The 18,214-nt window shown below is 39.1% G+C and overlaps 1 protein-coding gene across 1 annotated transcript; it reads left to right on the top strand.

Annotated features, from left to right (window-relative positions):
* Positions 1 to 11,228: 11,228 nt before the first annotated feature.
* Positions 11,229 to 16,602, top strand: LOC119496413 (methyltransferase-like protein 27). Its single transcript, XM_037783697.1, has 5 exons — positions 11,229 to 11,360; positions 13,006 to 13,134; positions 14,038 to 14,173; positions 15,874 to 15,966; positions 16,302 to 16,602. Exons 1-5 carry the CDS (start codon positions 11,244 to 11,246, stop codon positions 16,544 to 16,546), a joined length of 720 nt encoding a protein of 239 aa, XP_037639625.1. The 5' UTR covers positions 11,229 to 11,243; the 3' UTR covers positions 16,547 to 16,602.
* Positions 16,603 to 18,214: the final 1,612 nt, after the last annotated feature.

Here is an 18,214-nt window from a genome sequence, read left to right as displayed (position 1 = left end):
AGACCATTAGCCTGGTCGTGTTCCTGTATTTGGTCGTATCTCCATATTTGGTCGTATTCCTGTGTTCAAACTCAGGTCCACCCAGACATCAGCCTTATAAACCTGCTTCCATCAGAACTGCTCTCACACTCATACTTGCTTCTCTACCTGAACTCATTCACATACAGGTGAGTACAAACTGTCCTCACACTTTTATCACACTCAGCCTTTATTTCTATTAGTGCTGCAACTAAATGATTATTCTCAAATCTGGTCTTGCAGACAGGTTCTGAATATTTAAGTATCATTTAAAAATGGGATATGTTTAAGGAAATCAGGTTGTGTTTCTTAGAGTTATGCTTCATACATTTAAAAAGAAAAATGGTAAAATCTAAAAAGTAAAAAAGGACAAAAGGTCCAAATCATTGAAATGTGTCAGTGAAATCACAGTTTGTTTCTCTCTTGTAGTAACATCACATTCAACTCACATCAGTTAAACAGCTGCTGCAACATAAAAAAATTAAGTTTAACCTGTTTCTCAAGTTGTGGTTGTAGTTCCTGATCAAGTCAAGTCAAGTCAACTCCTCAGCCACATTCCACAGAGTATATATATAAACTGGGGAAAAAAAGTTTGGAAACTTGTGTTTGGTGGATTATTTCTCTGTTGTTACAATGCTAATTGTGGGAATGCTGATTCAGCATTCCCAGTATTGTTCTTCTAAGGTTTATTCAACTTCTTCAACTATTTCTTCCGCCCCTTTTTTGGCCTTTAACTAGTCCTGCATAGTTTCAGCTACAGAAACCGTTCAACTATCAAACTATTCACATCTTTAAGGACATTAGTGCTATGACCTGGCTTGTTTCAACTATTTATACTTTTTAAAATATTAAGCTTTTTCCACATTTGTTTTACAATGTAACTCAATGGAGAAAATCTTCAAATCCTCTTAAACCTACTCCACTTTGAAATGCTGCTGCTTCCGCATACTTTCAGCTACAGACTCCATTTAAACTTTAAACAGGTTACAAGTCTTTGAACTATTAAGCTATGATTCAGCTTTTAGATAACTTTTATAGTTTTTCATTTATCACAGTTTACGTTTTATGAAATTTTCAAACCATTTCAGATTTTATAATGGGTGTGTATTGCGTGGATTGTTAAGGGCTAGAGCGCGTGATATCACAGCTAGAGTGGAGCAGAGCTTAAAAATCTTTTGAAAATTATCCGAACAAATTGCTACCTAGCCCACAACTTATTATCAGTCGCTATAAGCCCCATAGATGTGGGTCAATAGGGACCTACTACGCCCACTAGTAGGTTTTATCATCTTCTTATCATCTGGTAGATCACCGATAGAAGGAATTAAAGAAGACGACAGTGACCTCTTGTGAGCATGGTAATTATGACAGGAGCAGAAGCGGAAGTCAGGCGCTGTAGTGTAGACAACAGAAACTGCATAAAGGGTGGAGGTCAGGGATGATTGATGGGACACAAAACACAGGGTTTCAACCAGGAAAACGGAGTTTGCGTCCTGTATGAAACCAACAATGTGTAGTTGTGTTTGTAGTTATTTTAACGCAAAACACGATGTTTACCCTAAACTTAACAAAAAGGTTTTCTTTTTGCCTCAACCTAAATAAGTTGTAGTTTTGTTGCCTAAACCTGAAAAAGTTGTAGTTTTGTTTCCTAAACCTAAAGAAGTTGTAGTTTTATTGCCTAAACCTAAATAAGTTGTAAGTTTATTGCCTAAACTTAAAGAAGTTGTAGTTTTATTGCCTAAACGTAAAGAAGTTGTAGTTTTGTTGCCTAAACCTAAAGATGTTGTAGTTTTGTTGCCTAAACCTGAAGATGTTGTAGTTTTATTGCCTAAACCTAAAGCAGTTGTAGTTTTATTGCCTAAACCTATAGAAGTTGTAGTTTTATTGTCTTAACCTAAAGAAGTTTTAGTTTTGTTTCCTAAACCTAGTATCAGCAGGCCTGCTGGACAACACTGAGACATAATGTCATTATATTACATTACAACACTTTGTTTTCTGAGTTGTCAGTTGATTTTAATGTGGAAACATGCAGTTATCAAAAACAAAAGGCTAAATAATTGTCATTTAATATGTTTTGTGTGCTCGAGTGTCTTCTATTAGTTTTGGTTTTCCACCTCCTATGGAGAGCAGCGCACAGCTGCTTCTCAAGCCTAACGGCCTTATTTTAACCATTAGATGCTGTTTTAGCATATCATTATTAAATCATGTTACAATAAAGTCATTTTTGATAAATTGTGAGGTAAATATTGCGGTAATTTGGCAGTAATTCCAAAGAAAATTCAAATAGGTTACTTACTAATTATCACCTGATTATTATGAAATTTGCAGACCTGTAAAATGAAGTGCTACTGACATTGTTTCCTAAATGTAAAACTATCACTGTTTTTTGCTTTATTTTGCATTGCAGTGTTCAGTCCCTCCATTACCAAACTGTGTGAATAAACTTTACTTAAAGCTGTAAAAGTATTTCAGTGTAGTGTTTTTATCATTAGAGGATTCAGCTGAGGGGGCATGGTGACCTTTGTGGACGGGCGTGGACCCCCGAGGCCTCTAACGCAGATGCTGCTCTTGCGACACACTGACAGACTTCACACTTAGCAGTAGAACCAGTTGCAGGAGATTTGAGACATGGGCCCCCTCCCCTCCAGGTCCCCCCACACCGCCCCAGGCCCAAATACTTCTCAACTACCAGAAACCTCTTCATCCTCCCTCTCATGCCCTCTGGCAGGAGTTGCAGAAGAGGGAAATAACCAGCGTCAGAGTGGAAGCAAAGGAAGAATTTAACTGAAGTTCATTGTAGTGAGACCATTTTTTTAAAAACTTGACCTCACTGTATAAAATGACCTGTGGTGACCTATAGGATAATCACAGCCTCATGAAACTTTACAGCCACAAACAACAGACCTAGAGCATTCAGAGGATTGATGGCTTTATAGCTAGATTGACATAAAGGGGTTTATTGCCTATACTTAAAGAAGTTGTAGTTTTATTGCCTAAACGTAAACAAGTTGTAGTTTTGTTGCCTAAACCTGAAGATGTTGTAGTTTTATTGCCTAAACCTAAAGAAGTTGTAGTTTTGTTGCCTAAACCTAAAGATGTTGTAGTTTTGTTGCCTAAACCTGAAGATGTTGTAGTTTTATTGCCTAAACCTAAAGAAGTTGTATTTTTATTGCCTAAACCTATAGAAGTTGTAGTTTTATTGTCTTAGCCTAAAGAAGTTTTAGTTTTGTTTCCTAAACCTAAAGAAGTTGTAGTTTTATTGCCTAGACCTAAATAAGTTGTAGGTTTATTGCCTAAACGTAAAGATGTTTTAGTTTTGTTGCCTAAACCTAAAGATGTTGTAGTTTTGTTGCCTAATCCTAAAAAAGTTGTAGTTTTATTGCCTAAACCTAAAGAAGTTGTAGTTTTGTTGCCTAAACCTGAAGATGTTTTAGTTTTACTGCCTAAACCTAAAAAGGTTGTAGTTTTATTGCCTAAACCTAAAGAAGTTGTAGTTTTATTGCCTAAACCTATAGAAGTTGTAGTTTTATTGTCTTAACCTAAAGAAGTTTTAGTTTTGTTTCCTAAACCTAAAGAAGTTGTAGTTTTATTGCCTAAACCTAAATAAGTTGTAGGTTTATTGCCTAAACGTAAAGAAGTTGTAGTTTTATTGCCTAAACGTAAACAAGTTGTAGTTTTGTTGCCTAAACCTGAAGATGTTGTAGTTTTATTGCCTAAACCTAAAGAAGTTGTAGTTTTGTTGCCTAAACCTAAAGATGTTGTAGTTTTGTTGCCTAAACCTGAAGATGTTGTAGTTTTATTGCCTAAACCTAAAGAAGTTGTATTTTTATTGCCTAAACCTATAGAAGTTGTAGTTTTATTGTCTTAGCCTAAAGAAGTTTTAGTTTTGTTTCCTAAACCTAAAGAAGTTGTAGTTTTATTGCCTAGACCTAAATAAGTTGTAGGTTTATTGCCTAAACGTAAATTAGTTGTAGTTTTGTTGCCTAAACCTAAAGATGTTGTAGTTTTGTTGCCTAATCCTAAAAAAGTTGTAGTTTTATTGCCTAAACCTAAAGAAGTTGTAGTTTTGTTGCCTAAACCTGAAGATGTTTTAGTTTTACTGCCTAAACCTAAAAAGGTTGTAGTTTTATTGCCTAAACCTAAAGAAGTTGTAGTTTTGTTTCCTAAACCTAAAGAAGTTGTAGTTTTATTGCCTAAACCTAAAGAAGTTTTAGTTTTGTTTCCTAAACCTAAAGAAGTTGTAGTTTTATTGCCTAAACCTAAATAAGTTGTAGGTTTATTGCCTAAACGTAAAGAAGTTGTAGTTTTATTGCCTAAACTTAAAGATGTTGTAGTTTTGTTGCCTAAACCTAAAGATGTTGTAGTTTTATTGCCTAAACCTAAAGAAGTTTTAGTTTTATTGCCTAAACCTAAAGAAAATGTATTTTTATTGCTTAAACCTGAAGAAGTTGTTGTTTTATGTATGTGCTGACTCGATTCTCTTTGAATTCAAGACATTTTCAGTCTCCAATTAATTGCTCTAAAAAACTCCTCCACAGTTGTGTTTCTGTATTTGGTCATGTCTCCATATTTGGTCGTATTCCTGTGTTTGGGTTGTGCAGAGCTCAGGCCCCCCCAGACATCAGCCTTATAAGCCTGCTTCCTGCTTCATCACTGCTCTCACACTCATACCTTCTGCTTCTCTACCTGAGCTCATTCACACACAGGTGAGTACAAACTTTTCTCAGACTTTTATCACAATCAGCCTTTATTTCTATCAGTGTTGCAACTAAATACTTTTATATTTTTGGTTCATTAAAATCTAAGGTATCATCTTCAAATGTCTTGTTTTGCCTGACCAACAGTCCAAATCTCAAAGAGATTCAGTTTACTTACTTCAATCAGTCATCAATATTGTTGTCAATTAATTTTATGTGAAACGATTAATCAGCTAATGATCACTTTCTTATTCTCAAATCTGGTCCAAATCATTGAAAGTTGTCAGTGAAATCACAGTTTTTTTTCTCTCTTGTATTAATATCACATTCAACTGGCATCAGTTAAACATCTGCTTCTTATATAAAATATAAACCTGGTGATGTTGGACGAACAGAAGGGATTCAACAAAACTTCCTGCTGCTCTGAAGATTTTTTAAGAATCCTCAAAAAGTCTGTGGAGGAAAAATATTCAGTCTTTTGCAACATAAAAAAAATAAGTTTAACCTGTTTCTCAAGTTGTGGCTGTAGATTCTGATCCAAACAGTACACTGTAGTGCAATGTAAAAGGGCTGTAATCTGACGTCTCCCTCATTAACAGAATAAAAGTTATAACAGACTAGTCTGATGTGCGTTCAGGTGTTATTTTATAAGAGCCAGGTGTAGTTCTCCTATTTGGTTGTGTTTCTGTGTTTGGTGGCGTCTCCATATTTGGTCACATCTCCGTATTTGGTTGCATCTCCGTATTTGGTTGCATCTCAGCATTTGGTCATGTTTCTGTGCTTGGTGGCATCTCCATATTTGGTTGCATCTCCGTATTTGGTTGTGTTTCTGCACATGGTCGCGTCTCCATATTTGGTTGCATCTCCGTATTTGGTTGCATCTCCGTATTTGGTCGTGTTTCTGTGCTTGGTGGCATCTCCATATTTGGTTGAATCTCCGTTTTTGGTTGTGTTTCTGCACTTGGTCGCGTCTCCATATTTGGTCGCATCTCCGTATTTGGTGTCATCTGCGTATTTGGTTGTGTTTCTGTGCTTGGTGGTGTCTCCATATTTGGTCACATCTCCGTATTTGGTTGCATCTCCGTATTTGGTTGCATCTCCGTATTTGGTTGTGTTTCTGTGCTTGGTGGCGTCTCCATATTTGGTCACATCTCCGTATTTGGTTGCATCTCCGTATTCGGTCGAGTTTCTGTGCTTGGTGGCGTCTCCATATTTGGTTGCATCTCCGTATTTGGTCGCATCCCCGTATTTGGTCACATCTCCTTTGGTTGCACCTCCATGTTTGGTCGCGTCTCCATATTTGGTCGTGTTTGCGTATTTGGTTGCGTTTCCGTATTTGTAGTTTACAGGTGATGTAATGAAGGTACATGTCTGTTCTTTTCATTATGTTATATGGTCATAATATTTAATATTTTTGTACTTCAAGGTTTCACCTTTTTTCAGTGTTTTAGTATGTGGTACATATTTTCTTACTGGGATGAGATGTTGTTGTTGTTGTTGTTGTGTTGTTGTTGCTACTACGGCAAAACCGTCCTCCCCGGCTCTCTGGAGTGCTGTACCCCGCTGTTGTCTGGCAAAAGCAGCGGTGCCGGCACCGGCGGCGCGGAGATCTCGGGTACCGCCGGTACAATAACCTTTTATTTTGATATTAATACAATGTACCAGAATTAACGTGTATATATAGGATATTACTACTGACATTCATGTAATATTACGTCACAACGGCTGCTGTATTAGCCGTGTGTTTACTACGTGTTCATTTGCATATGGGGCGGGGAAGTGAGATCGGATCACAAGTGGCCACTGAAGACGCATGTGGAGACGCATGTTAATACCAGGTGTGAACAGGGCCATAAACATTCCTTTGTCAGGTAAACTGATGAAAGACGAACTCCTGGAGGGCAGACAGAAGGGAGGAGGCGTAGATTTAAACACATCTACTGGCTGGAGACGGTTTCATTAATATAGTTTATTTATATTTTAAGCATTTGTAACCCAGGTCACAAAGAGTTAACACACAGAGGTGCCTTAGCCAATCAGAGCGCAGGTTTAGCGCACCCCAGGCAGGCTAGACCGTATACGCTACTCAAACGCTAGAGGACACTGTGAGGAGAGGAGCTGCTGCTGAACGGTAAAAATATAGCTCAGATAAAGTTGTAAACACAATATAACGTTGTCAAATCAGAATGGTAACAGTCTGTACTCTGTTATAAGCTCATAGATGTGTGTGTGAGAGAAGCCCTGCTCACTGAAAGCTGCTGAGCGACACAGAGAAACTCCCGGCTCGGTGAGTCGCTGTAGTGAATAAGAGCTGCGCCACGATGCTGTGCCACGATGTGCTAAGCGAACAAGTTCAAATGAAAAGGCCCAGAGTTAACAGACTTAGCTTTAAGCTATGAACAGTGCATTTAGCTAAATGTTGTAGAGCTCAACTGAATTAAAGCTGCACTGGGAAGAATATAAAATGTGACATAAAGAGTGTTTAATTGCTCAATGTTTTCTCTGGCTAGTAAAGCCACAGAACTGTTTAATACTGAAGCAACATGAGTTATGTTTTGTCAGGTATTTTATTTCATGGTATAGTGTATTTGATTTAAATAAAAAGACAGACATAGAAGAAGGAAATAGTAATGTGTCAGGTTTACACTGTATAATTTATAATTCATGTAATATTATTTGTTTTAATTTAAAAAGTATGTTAAGTTAAGATAGTCTCATTTTACCACAGTTTCATTTGTAATTCATGCACTGTGAAGGTTATTTAAAATATGTTGATTGTAAAATCTACATTATATGAATATATGTTGTAGAACTTAAAGGAATTATTCATTCCTGATGAATCAGAAATGCAATTGATTCATGAACAATTCTGGCCATGTCAATAACTGCAGGTCAGGTTTTTTGGAGAGATTCAAAGTTGATGGCGAGCTAACCCAGACTAGACCTCTAGATCCTGGATTGAAGATCCCAGAGCCAAGAATTGTCAACCTTGCCCCTCTTCTGCCATGGCGGTAGGGTAAACATCACAACCTGTACAAGGCTACACCACCCTTTACACTCAACTCCCAGCATCCCGTGCACAACCTCAAACCCCAGACTCTGACTTAACCCTTTTTTTGACTTGGAAAACATTTACCCTCTTCGTGCTCCCTGAAACACATTACTGAGTGTTAACCATCACACTGGTTAAAGTGAATGGACTGAATATTCATATTATTGATATGGTGTATTGTGATGCCTTGGTAACAATGTCTATTACTGGAATAGTTCATATTGAATAATTGTAAGGTTGAAACGAGTTGAGAAGTGATAATATTGAACCGGGTTATTGTTTTAATATTGTTACTCATTGAATGTTGGATCCAAATATTGAGAATTGAGATTTTGAGTTATTGATATTAGGGTGCACCCAGTTAGAAAAAATAGTTGGTAACAACTCAGTGGTTGAAACCCTGAGTGTGACAAAAGAAATATTTCATTGCTGAGTTGAAACCGAAGCATCTTTGTGCAATTTATCTGTATACTGAACTCATGGGTATTCATTTTATTTTGTTTGTTATTTTCTAAAATACAAGGTACCAGTGCATAGCTTTTTGTCTACTGTGGTCATTTGATATTGCAAATGACTTTTTCTGCCTCCTGTTCGAGTTTGGTATCTTCTGATTCTAGTCCAGTATAATTATAGTGACAGGAGCTGTGTGCTACACATTACTCTGTTATTTCTGAACATTTGCTCCAAGTATTTACTGAACAAAAATATAAAAGCAACATTTTTGTTTTTGTTATCCGTTTTTCATGAGTTGAAATCAGGGCTGTAGTCAAGTCCAACTTAATCGAGTCCAAGTCAAGTCCAAGACCAGGTCCAGTCGAGTCTGAGTCAAGACCAAATCCAAAGGCAGTCAAGACCAAGTCAAGACTGAGTCCTTTGCACATCCTCTAAATCAATGAGATAAATACCGCAGCTCTGATCGCACACAGTGTTTGAAGAGGAATGACAGTCAGTGTGAAGAAAGTGTATTAAAGGACTTCAATAAATGACGGTTGGTCTTCATCCCTGGAGGGAAAGAAAAGATTTCTCAGAAACCTGGTTTCTGATGACCTGAGACAAGTCTGAACTCAAAGTACCTGTTGGGCCGCAGGGAAAACGGTCTGCATTCCTGTGTTGGGATTCATTGCTCGAGGCTTCATGTGCACACGAAACCACCCGGTGGTCAAAGAGTGTAAAACAGGCAGATATGATCTTAACCACGTGATCTGTGATATACTGTATTTTGAGCCAGTAACGGCTGTTGGAAATGACTATAAATAAAAAAAAATCTATTACCATGTTATCCATTTATATCTATATAATATATAATATAATGTCTATGTTCTAGTAAGTATATTATGAGTGTATAACATACATGTATAATAAACTGTAATTGTTTTGTGACTAATGCATCTTATGTGTGTAAACCAATCCTTTGGTCAATAATTGTATTGTATTGTAGTGTAATATAATATAATAATGGCAGGAGGGGTAATATTAGTGTTCTGTGTTACTTCTGGAAAGTGGCATTGGTTTGACCAGGCAGAGGACAGTGAATGTGATTGTGTAACTTGGGAGAGGGCATTGAATGTGCTTGTGTAACTAGGACAATGATGTACAGTACAGGGGAGACTTTATTCGTTTTTATTCAGGAACAGAAGCTTCTCAACCGTGTTCGGGCTGAGGCGTTTTCTTTTTTTCGATACAACTTCTCCCGCCTTTGAAAAGACTCTTTCACATGGCACCGATGAGGCTGGGGTGCACAGAAATACAACAGTAAGTTTATATAAATTCGGGTAGATACATTTTTGTCCTCCCCAGTACAAAAGAGGGTCCTCCATTCGTCCGATGTTTGGTTCCGACAGGAACCGCTGGACCTCCACAGTGGCATCTGCTGTCACATTCTGGATTCTCCTGGCATGCATGACACTCTCATCCAAATGACGCCACAGTTTGTTACCTGAGAAGTACACACAGACCATGTTAGTGAGTGTAGTAATAATAAATATTGACCTTAAAACCAAATAAAAACTACCTTGGGCTGCACCGGATGTCAGAGAGCACGGGGGTCAGTTCAAGAGCCTTTTTAACAATGAGGTTCAGTGTGTGCGCTATGCAGATAGTGTGGCGGAGCCTCAGTTCCCTGCCGCAGGCAATCATATTAGCTGCACCATCAGTAACTAGACATGTTACCTTATTGGTGATTCCCCATTCCTCCATGAGGGAGGCTTTCACACACGCAAAATTTTCAGCAGTGTGTGTGAGAGGGAATTTCAGTACACCTAACAATACTGAACGCAGACGGGTGTTTTCGTCAACAAAATGGCAGGTAACTGTCAGGTACGCATTCATGTTAATGGATGTCCACATATCAGAAGTAAGGCTTACTGCAGCCACCTTCTGCACTATAGCTTTGGCCTTCTCCTTTGCTGAGGTGTATTTGACATCCACCATGGCCTTTAGAGACTAAAGGAAAGAAAAAAAAAATTGTCAGATGTAATATCAAACTACTCTTTTACTTTATCCATGCACCCGTACACACCTGCCTTGTGGGGAGAACATAGGTAGGGTCTAATTTAGACACTATGTCCCTAAATCCCACATCCTCCACAATACTGAAGGGCTGTGTATCCTTCACTATCATGGAGACCAAGGCTTCATCCAGCTCTTGTTTTCTGGTGGCTGGAAAAAAGAGAATCTATGTAACTACAGTGTCTGTTACTTTTCTTTTATTTGCATGATTAGCATACCATACAGGGGAAGTCCTTCTCTTCCTTGCTGGCTCCATCCAAGCAACTATCCAAAATCTCAAACTATCAAAAATCTCAAACTATCCAAATCTCAAACTATCCAAACTCGCCTCTATCACAACCACACATTTTGAAGGGATCCCATGGGGTTTATATTGCTGTCAAAACCTCGCGCCAAGATCTTAACATCTGAACCAGTCACACGGTACGGCCGGGCAGCGAGGCTTCGGACGTCATCGGTCTAAAACGATACAAGCCTCGATACGCGCATTGCGGAAAACTTCCGGGATTACTCGACACACGCTCCGAAGCCTCGGCACAGCATGTAACATCACTAGTAACAACGCCTTTGTTGCTTTTGGCAAAACAAACACAGGACTTTCAACCAGGAGACCACTGTTCGTGTCCCGAGTTGTTGAGTTATTTTGAAGTTACGTTAGTGACTTTTGTGACGTGTTTTCCGTACTTGTGTTACATTGTTAGCGTACGTATTTCACTTACTTTACGTACTTATTTTAAGCCCAACCATGATGTTTTTATTAAACATAACTAAGTGGTTTTGTTGCCAAAACATAGTTGCGACCACGGTAACAACGTGGCGTTAAATGACATGCGAAAAGCCATTTCTAAAATGTTAAACCAATGACATACTGTATAAATGCCTCCCCATGAGATCCAGTTGAAGCATCTGTCATGTTAAGTTCATGTTAAATGTTTCCAATCCGGCAGGTTTGAAATCCTCTCCTCATCATGTCAAACTGCAGCAGAACTGTGGACGATATGAAGACCTTTCTTCACGTCACTAAAGGCTTCGATTCACAGCAGAGGATGAAGTTCTACGACATCTGGGCAGAGACGTACGACCAAGTCAGTGGACAGAAACTCACACATTCCCTGTCGGTTTTAAATGTGCCTCTGAAAACATCTCAATCATCAATCATTACCTGACCTTACTTTATGAACTCTGTCAGAATAACTCTCGAGGGTAAATTCCAATTGCATCGGGATATGTTTCCAAAAAATGTCTCTATCTGATCTTACCTTATCTTACAACCATTCCTCACTCCCAACTCGTCAAATACCTCGGCATCGGAAACCGGCACACAGAGATACCCTTTAGCGACAGTATGTGACAAACCGGGCTTTCAACTAACTCCAATGTAAACCCACCCGTGGCGTTATTCGACGGTCGGAGCAGTGACGTAGTATTAATTAATAGCGTGAGAGTCCGTTCAGGAAGGGGAGGTGGATGGGTCAAACAAACACAAGACTTTCAACCTTATTTTGTCACGTCAGTCTTAAGTCACGTGACTCATCTGTGTCTTCAAAACCAAGTAGCGCTCACCGGCCGGAGCAAGCTTTAGAATAAAAGATATATAAACTATTATCAAACTACTTTCCTGTGGTCCTGAGTATTTATTTGTCAAAATTGATGTCATGATCTACAATCGAAAGTAATGTATCCATTCAACCATGTTACTCTAATTTCAACCCTGTTACCATATTACCATTTTTATTAAAATAATCTGAAATAATTTTTCTCAGCTCATGAGGGTTTAACCTATTGAAAGTTTAATAGTTTGAATAATTATATGCATAATGTATTTGAGCAAATATTTGAAAATAAATACTGAAATTAGTAAAAAAAAAAAAGAAAACATGACTATTGAAAAGTTGGGTAGGATGGATTTCAAAAGCTGCTTAAATTGATAGAAGTCAAGTCTTAATTCAATGCGAATGTGACTTTTTTTTATCTTGATGGTAAAGGATTTATTAAACAATATTAATTTAAAATATACTTTTCAGGTTCAGGAGTATTGGTAACAGGGTTGCGCCAAACATAGCACAAAACAAATAAAACATCTCAAAAAATGTGTACTGTTGATACCTGAGCTGGACGAATCAAATTATTTGATGGTTTATTAGCTGTTTTTCTTAAATACATAACAGAAAATGATAAATTAAATGTTCACTTTTTCAAAAGTGTTGATGCCTAAATTGTTCTCCAATTCTCGAGTGACCCTAAACCTAACTTCCTGTGAAAATGGAAGTTTATTTTGAAAGGACACTATGCATGTAACGAGCATATAATGACACGCCGTCCCTGGTCCGTCCAAAAGGAACTTAAGAGGGGTACCCCGTGTGTCGGTTTCCGATACCAAGGGGCACTGAACACTAACAATAACACTGACCAAGCGGCGGTATTTGACGAGAATGTGTTGTGTCTCACGTGACCTCATTTGGTCAAATCTCTCAGAATAACTCTCTGTTAATTGTTTCTTGGGTGATATGTTTCCAAAAAATTTCAGTACACACATTTGAATCTGCATTGTTATCGATGTATAAAAGTAAATCATCTGCATATAATAACACTTTGTCCTCCTCCTTGTCCATAAATATAGCCTTGTACCCATGTACAGCACTAACTGATTATGGGGAGAGGGGACAGCCCCGTCTGATGGACCTGAAACTGTTTGTTCACACAGTTTGTGTTACATATTTTTTTAAACAGGATCACAACATGATGTGCTACAGAGCACCACATATGACAGTAAAGTTCCTGTCTGACAACTTCGATGGGAGTCCTGAAGAAGTTCAGGTTCTTGACGTGGCCTGTGGGTCTGGATGGGTCGCTCAACAGGTGAGTCACTTTGACCTTCAGTGTTCCTGGATGATTGAACCATACTGTAGAGTTCTGTTAAATTATCATTTAGAGACACTTCTTATTAAGATGTTGGACGGATCAAACATAATACTGATAGTTTTGGAAAACTTTAACTGTGAAGGATGTCTCTACAAGATCAGGTGATGGTTTCACAAAAATGTGAATAGACCCTTTTTGTGTCGACATCATGATGAGGTCACGGTGTTAGCTGGAGGCTAAACAAAGGAAAGACTGGAGGCTAACACTAGCAGTGGGCTAAAGTTACACATCTAAAATGTCATCTTGCTGTGTAGTTGGGTGCCAGAATCCAGATATCACATACATTTGAGATACGGTGACCAGACGTCCTGGTTTGTCTGGGACTGTCCCGGTTTTAAGCTGACGTGTCCCGAGTCCCGACACATATCTGTAAAACACTCAAATGTCCCGGTTTTAAACAGTCACTAACAAATTGTCCCGGTTTTCACCACAATTAGAATTAAGAATTCACACACCGATGGCTCAGCCTTTGGGAGCAATTTGGGTTAACTCTGGGATGCCCAAGGACACTGCAACATGCGGACTGGAGGAGTCGGGGATCGAACTGCTGATCTTCCGATTAGTGGACAACCCACTCTACCTCTGATGTGCCATATAGAGATAGATAATAGAAATAAGACAACAAAATAATAATATTAATGTCAAATTCCATAAAAATTTTGGGGTTTTCTATTATTAATATATTTATTTACATTACTAAGAGTCAGAAGGTCTCATCAACAGGTCTGAGGGCTCCACAGTGTCGGACTTTTCGTACAGATGATCAAACAAAAATCTCAGTCTTTAGAGGTTAAAAAGTCAGTGTTAACGTTGGTCTTCTTCTTCTTCTTGTGTTTATAGATGGTTGAACTGGGCTTCAGGCACTTTGCAGGAGTGGACGGCAGTAAAGGCATGCTGGAACAAGCTGCTAAGACCGGCCTCTATCAGGACCTCAAACTGGCCCTACTGGGAACAGAACCACTGCCTACACAGACTGGTACCCTACACTCATACTCATACTCACTCTTCTCATATCACAGCTGAATAGGGTTTGACTAAAGCCCCATTCAGACAGGAAGAACCATGAGGTCCTGACACACCAAGCCGTCGGTCGGCCGTCGGACAGTTCGGGGTTTAGTCTGCCCGTGTCGGAGGTTTTTCGGCCGATTCAGCATGTTGAATTGCCGGCGGAGCTCGCCGGTGAGAGAAATCACTCTGATTGGCTGTTCAGCTTAAACAAATCAGTGCATGAGAAGAGAAACGCTACCCTACCTATATTCCCGCAGTATTCCCAGAGGGACACGGTTGTAAGCCTTCTCCAAGTCCACAAAACACATGTAGACTGGATGGGCAAACTCCCATGACCCCTCCAACAGCCCTGTGAGGGTAAAGTGCTGGTCCACTGTTCCACGGCCAGGATGGTATCTGCATTGTTCCTCCTTGATCTGAGGTTCGACTATCGGCCGGAGCCTCCTTTCCAGTGTGAAACCCCAATAATTGGAGCACAACCTCTGGTCCCCCTTTTTAAAAATGGGAACCAATACTCCGGTCTGCCATTCCACAGGCACTGTCCCCGACACTGACGAGGCAGGTCAGTCAAGACAGCCCAACAATGTCCAGGGCCTTTAGCGTCACAGGGTGAATCTCATCCACCCCCGGCACCTTGCCGTTGAGGAGCTTTATGACCTCAGCGCCCTTTGCCTGTGATATGGATAAGCCTTCCCCCAAGTCGTCAAACTCTGCCTCCTCTACGGAGGACGTGTTGGGTTCGGGAGTTCCTCAAAGTGCTCTTTCCATCGTTCGACAATTGTCAAACAGCTTTAATTCAGTCAATTTCAAATCTGAATGGAGCGTCACAATATGGAAAGTAAACTCCAGAAACAAGCTTCAAGATTGATGAAAGAAATGCTGAATGAATGATTGCACTGAGTTACAGAAGCTACCACAACAGCAGCTAGACAGGAAGTGATATCAAGACTTCCTTCCCTCCTTTGTTATATTGCTGTTGTTGAACAGTCTGAGATTAAATATCAAGTTGACAAAAACAAGAGGGACTTTCAGATGTTTATAGAATAAAGCGAGAAGTTATACATTCAATGCTCTTTGAGCCATCAGTTTGTTTTGTCATAATCAGACGTTTTTATGTGAATGTTGATTCTGTGTTTAGTTTGGCTGATATCATTTCGGTTTTTAAGATTCTGTTTGATTTTAAGTCGACATGTTTGTTAGTGTAACATCTTGGGACCTCGTTGGAAATAAGTGTTCTCACTGATGTAATCTGTTGAGTTGGTGTGTTGATCTCTTCATGAATCAAATAACGATAATCATGTGACTGACTCATAGACAGCATGAAGTGGAGTTTGACTTTAATTTACATTTAATGTCTTTTTATACCCCAGCGACAACATAGTCGGGGGTATATAGCGTTCCACGTTTCCGTCCGTTCCGTTCGCATGTCACACTTTCATTTCTGGATCAGCACTCGGAGACTATTTAACTTAGGAACTGCAAATTTGGTATGATGGTTGACAGTGTGGTCTAGTTGTGCCTTTTTGGGGTTAGAAGTTTTTGTCCAAAAACTGTGAATTTTGATTTCTTTAGTAGGGGTCAAGCTCACTTTTGCCTTTTTACTGCAGCAGCTGTGATCTACCTCTTCACAAAAAAAAAACCCAACACCTCCTCCTCCTTTGCTTTCAGGTTGGTTTGATGTGGTGATCATCGTCGGTGCATTACGTGATGGTTTTGTGCCGGTCAGCGTCGTCAGGGAGCTCTGCGATGCCGCCAAACCAGGTAACCAACACTAGTCACCAGTTTTCATGGAAGCATGAATTGAGATAGCCACTGGCTGTTGTACTTAATGATATAAAAGTGTCTGTGTGGGAAAGAGGAAGCACAAAGTTTTATTTTATGCAGATGATTTACTATTATATGTTGGTAACTCCCCAGATTCAGTCCCAATCATTATGTCTGTCGTGACTTTTTTTGGTGACAGTGATAACGGTTTGGACAGAGAGCTCTGGGTTATGAATTCCCCTAAGAGTCTTACAGGTGGAGGTGATATGAGAGGATAATAAAACGTATTCTTCTCTACTTCTTTACAAACATAATATTTTTTATTCCTGCAGGAGGATACATTTGCATGTCGAGAGTCGACCCAAAGTCCGAGTCTGGAAACAAATACAAGGTTTCTATGGAGAAAGAGCTGCAGCTGATGGAGGAGGAGGGACTGTGGACTCATGTGATCACCAGAGAGATGGACAAATACATGATGGATGTTTATAACATTTGTAAAGATGTGCATGATGAGCAATACCTCAATGGAACCATGTACCTGTACAGGAAGTCACTTAATGAGTCACTCTGCACCTGAATCCATGTGTTCACTGTCCAATCTGATTTAGCAGAATGTCGCTAAATACACAGAAGTTAAAGACATTTGATCCTTGTTCTGACGTGAAAAACAGGCCACTATTGGTCAGTACTGTTAAGCCCCGCCCCCAAGCTATGATTAGTCAGTTGATTGTTTTTCATTGATGATGCATCTTTCTCTTAAAGAGTAAAAGCTCCCTCTCACCTCTTCATGAAAACTAATGAGTGTTTAGTATCAGCAGGCCTGCTGGACAACACTGAGACATAATGTCATTACATTACATTACAACACTTTGTTTTCTGAGTTGTCAGTTGATTTTAATGTGGAAACATGCAATTATCAAAAACAAAAGGCTAAATAATTGTCATTTAATATGTTTTGTGTGCTCGAGTGTCTTCTATTAGTTTTGGTTTTCCACCTCCTATGGAGAGCAGCGCACAGCTGCTTCTCAAGCCTAACGGCCTTATTTTAACCATTAGATGCTGTTTTAGCATATCATTATTAAATCATGTTTACAATAAAGTCATTTTTGGTAATTTGTGAGGTAAATATTGCGGTAATTTGGCAGTAATTCCAAAGAAAATTCAAATAGGTTACTTACTAATTATCACCTGATTACTATGAAATTTGCAGACCTGTAAAATGAAGTGCTACTGACATTGTTTCCTAAATGTAAAACTATCACTGTTTTTTGCTTTATTTTGCATTGCAGTGTTCAGTCCCTCCATTACCAAACTGTGTGAATAAACTTTACTTAAAGCTGTAAAAGTATTTCAGTGTAGTGTTTTTATCATTAGAGGATTCAGCTGAGGGGGCATGGTGACCTTTGTGGACGGGCGTGGACCCCCGAGGCCTCTAACGCAGATGCTGCTCTTGCGACACACTGACAGACTTCACACTTAGCAGTAGAACCAGTTGCAGGAGATTTGACACATGGGCCCCTCCCCCCCAGGTCCCCCCACACCGCCCCAGGCCCAAATACTTCTCAACTACCAGAAACCTCTTCATCCTCCCTCTCATGCCCTCTGGCAGGAGTTGCAGAAGAGGGAAATAACCAGCGTCAGAGTGGAAGCAAAGGAAGAATTTAACTGAAGTTCATTGTAGTGAGACCATTTTTTTAAAACTTGACCTCACTGTATAAAATGACCTGTGGTGACCTATAGGATAATCACAGCCTCATGAAACTTTACAGCCACAAACAACAGACCTAGAGCATTCAGAGGATTGATGGCTTTATAGCTAGATTGACATAAAGGGGTTTATTGCCTAAACTTAAAGAAGTTGTAGTTTTATTGCCTAAACGTAAACAAGTTGTAGTTTTGTTGCCTAAACCTGAAGATGTTGTAGTTTTATTGCCTAAACGTAAAGAAGTTGTAGTTTTGTTGCCTAAACCTAAAGATGTTGTAGTTTTGTTGCCTAAACCTGAAGATGTTGTAGTTTTATTGCCTAAACCTAAAGAAGTTGTATTTTTATTGCCTAAACCTATAGAAGTTGTAGTTTTATTGTCTTAGCCTAAAGAAGTTTTAGTTTTGTTTCCTAAACCTAAAGAAGTTGTAGTTTTATTGCCTAAACCTAAATAAGTTGTAGGTTTATTGCCTAAACGTAAAGATGTTTTAGTTTTGTTGCCTAAACCTAAAGATGTTTTAGTTTTACTGCCTAAACCTAAAA

The sequence above is a fragment of the Sebastes umbrosus genome, chromosome 11 (genome assembly GCF_015220745.1).
Source record: "Sebastes umbrosus isolate fSebUmb1 chromosome 11, fSebUmb1.pri, whole genome shotgun sequence".
Lineage (NCBI taxonomy): Eukaryota > Metazoa > Chordata > Actinopteri > Perciformes > Sebastidae > Sebastes > Sebastes umbrosus.
The sequence above is the reverse complement of the archived record's forward strand: the minus strand, read 5'-3'. Positions and strand labels throughout refer to the sequence as shown.

Coding starts and splice junctions, on each gene's coding strand:
- LOC119496413 (XM_037783697.1), top strand. CDS start 11,244: ATGTCAAACTGCAGCAGAACTGTGGACGATATGAAGACCTTTCTTCAC. Junction 13,135..14,037: donor CTGGATGGGTCGCTCAACAG/GTGAGTCACTTT, acceptor TTGTGTTTATAG/ATGGTTGAACTGGGCTTCAG. Junction 15,967..16,301: donor CTGCGATGCCGCCAAACCAG/GTAACCAACACT, acceptor TTATTCCTGCAG/GAGGATACATTTGCATGTCG.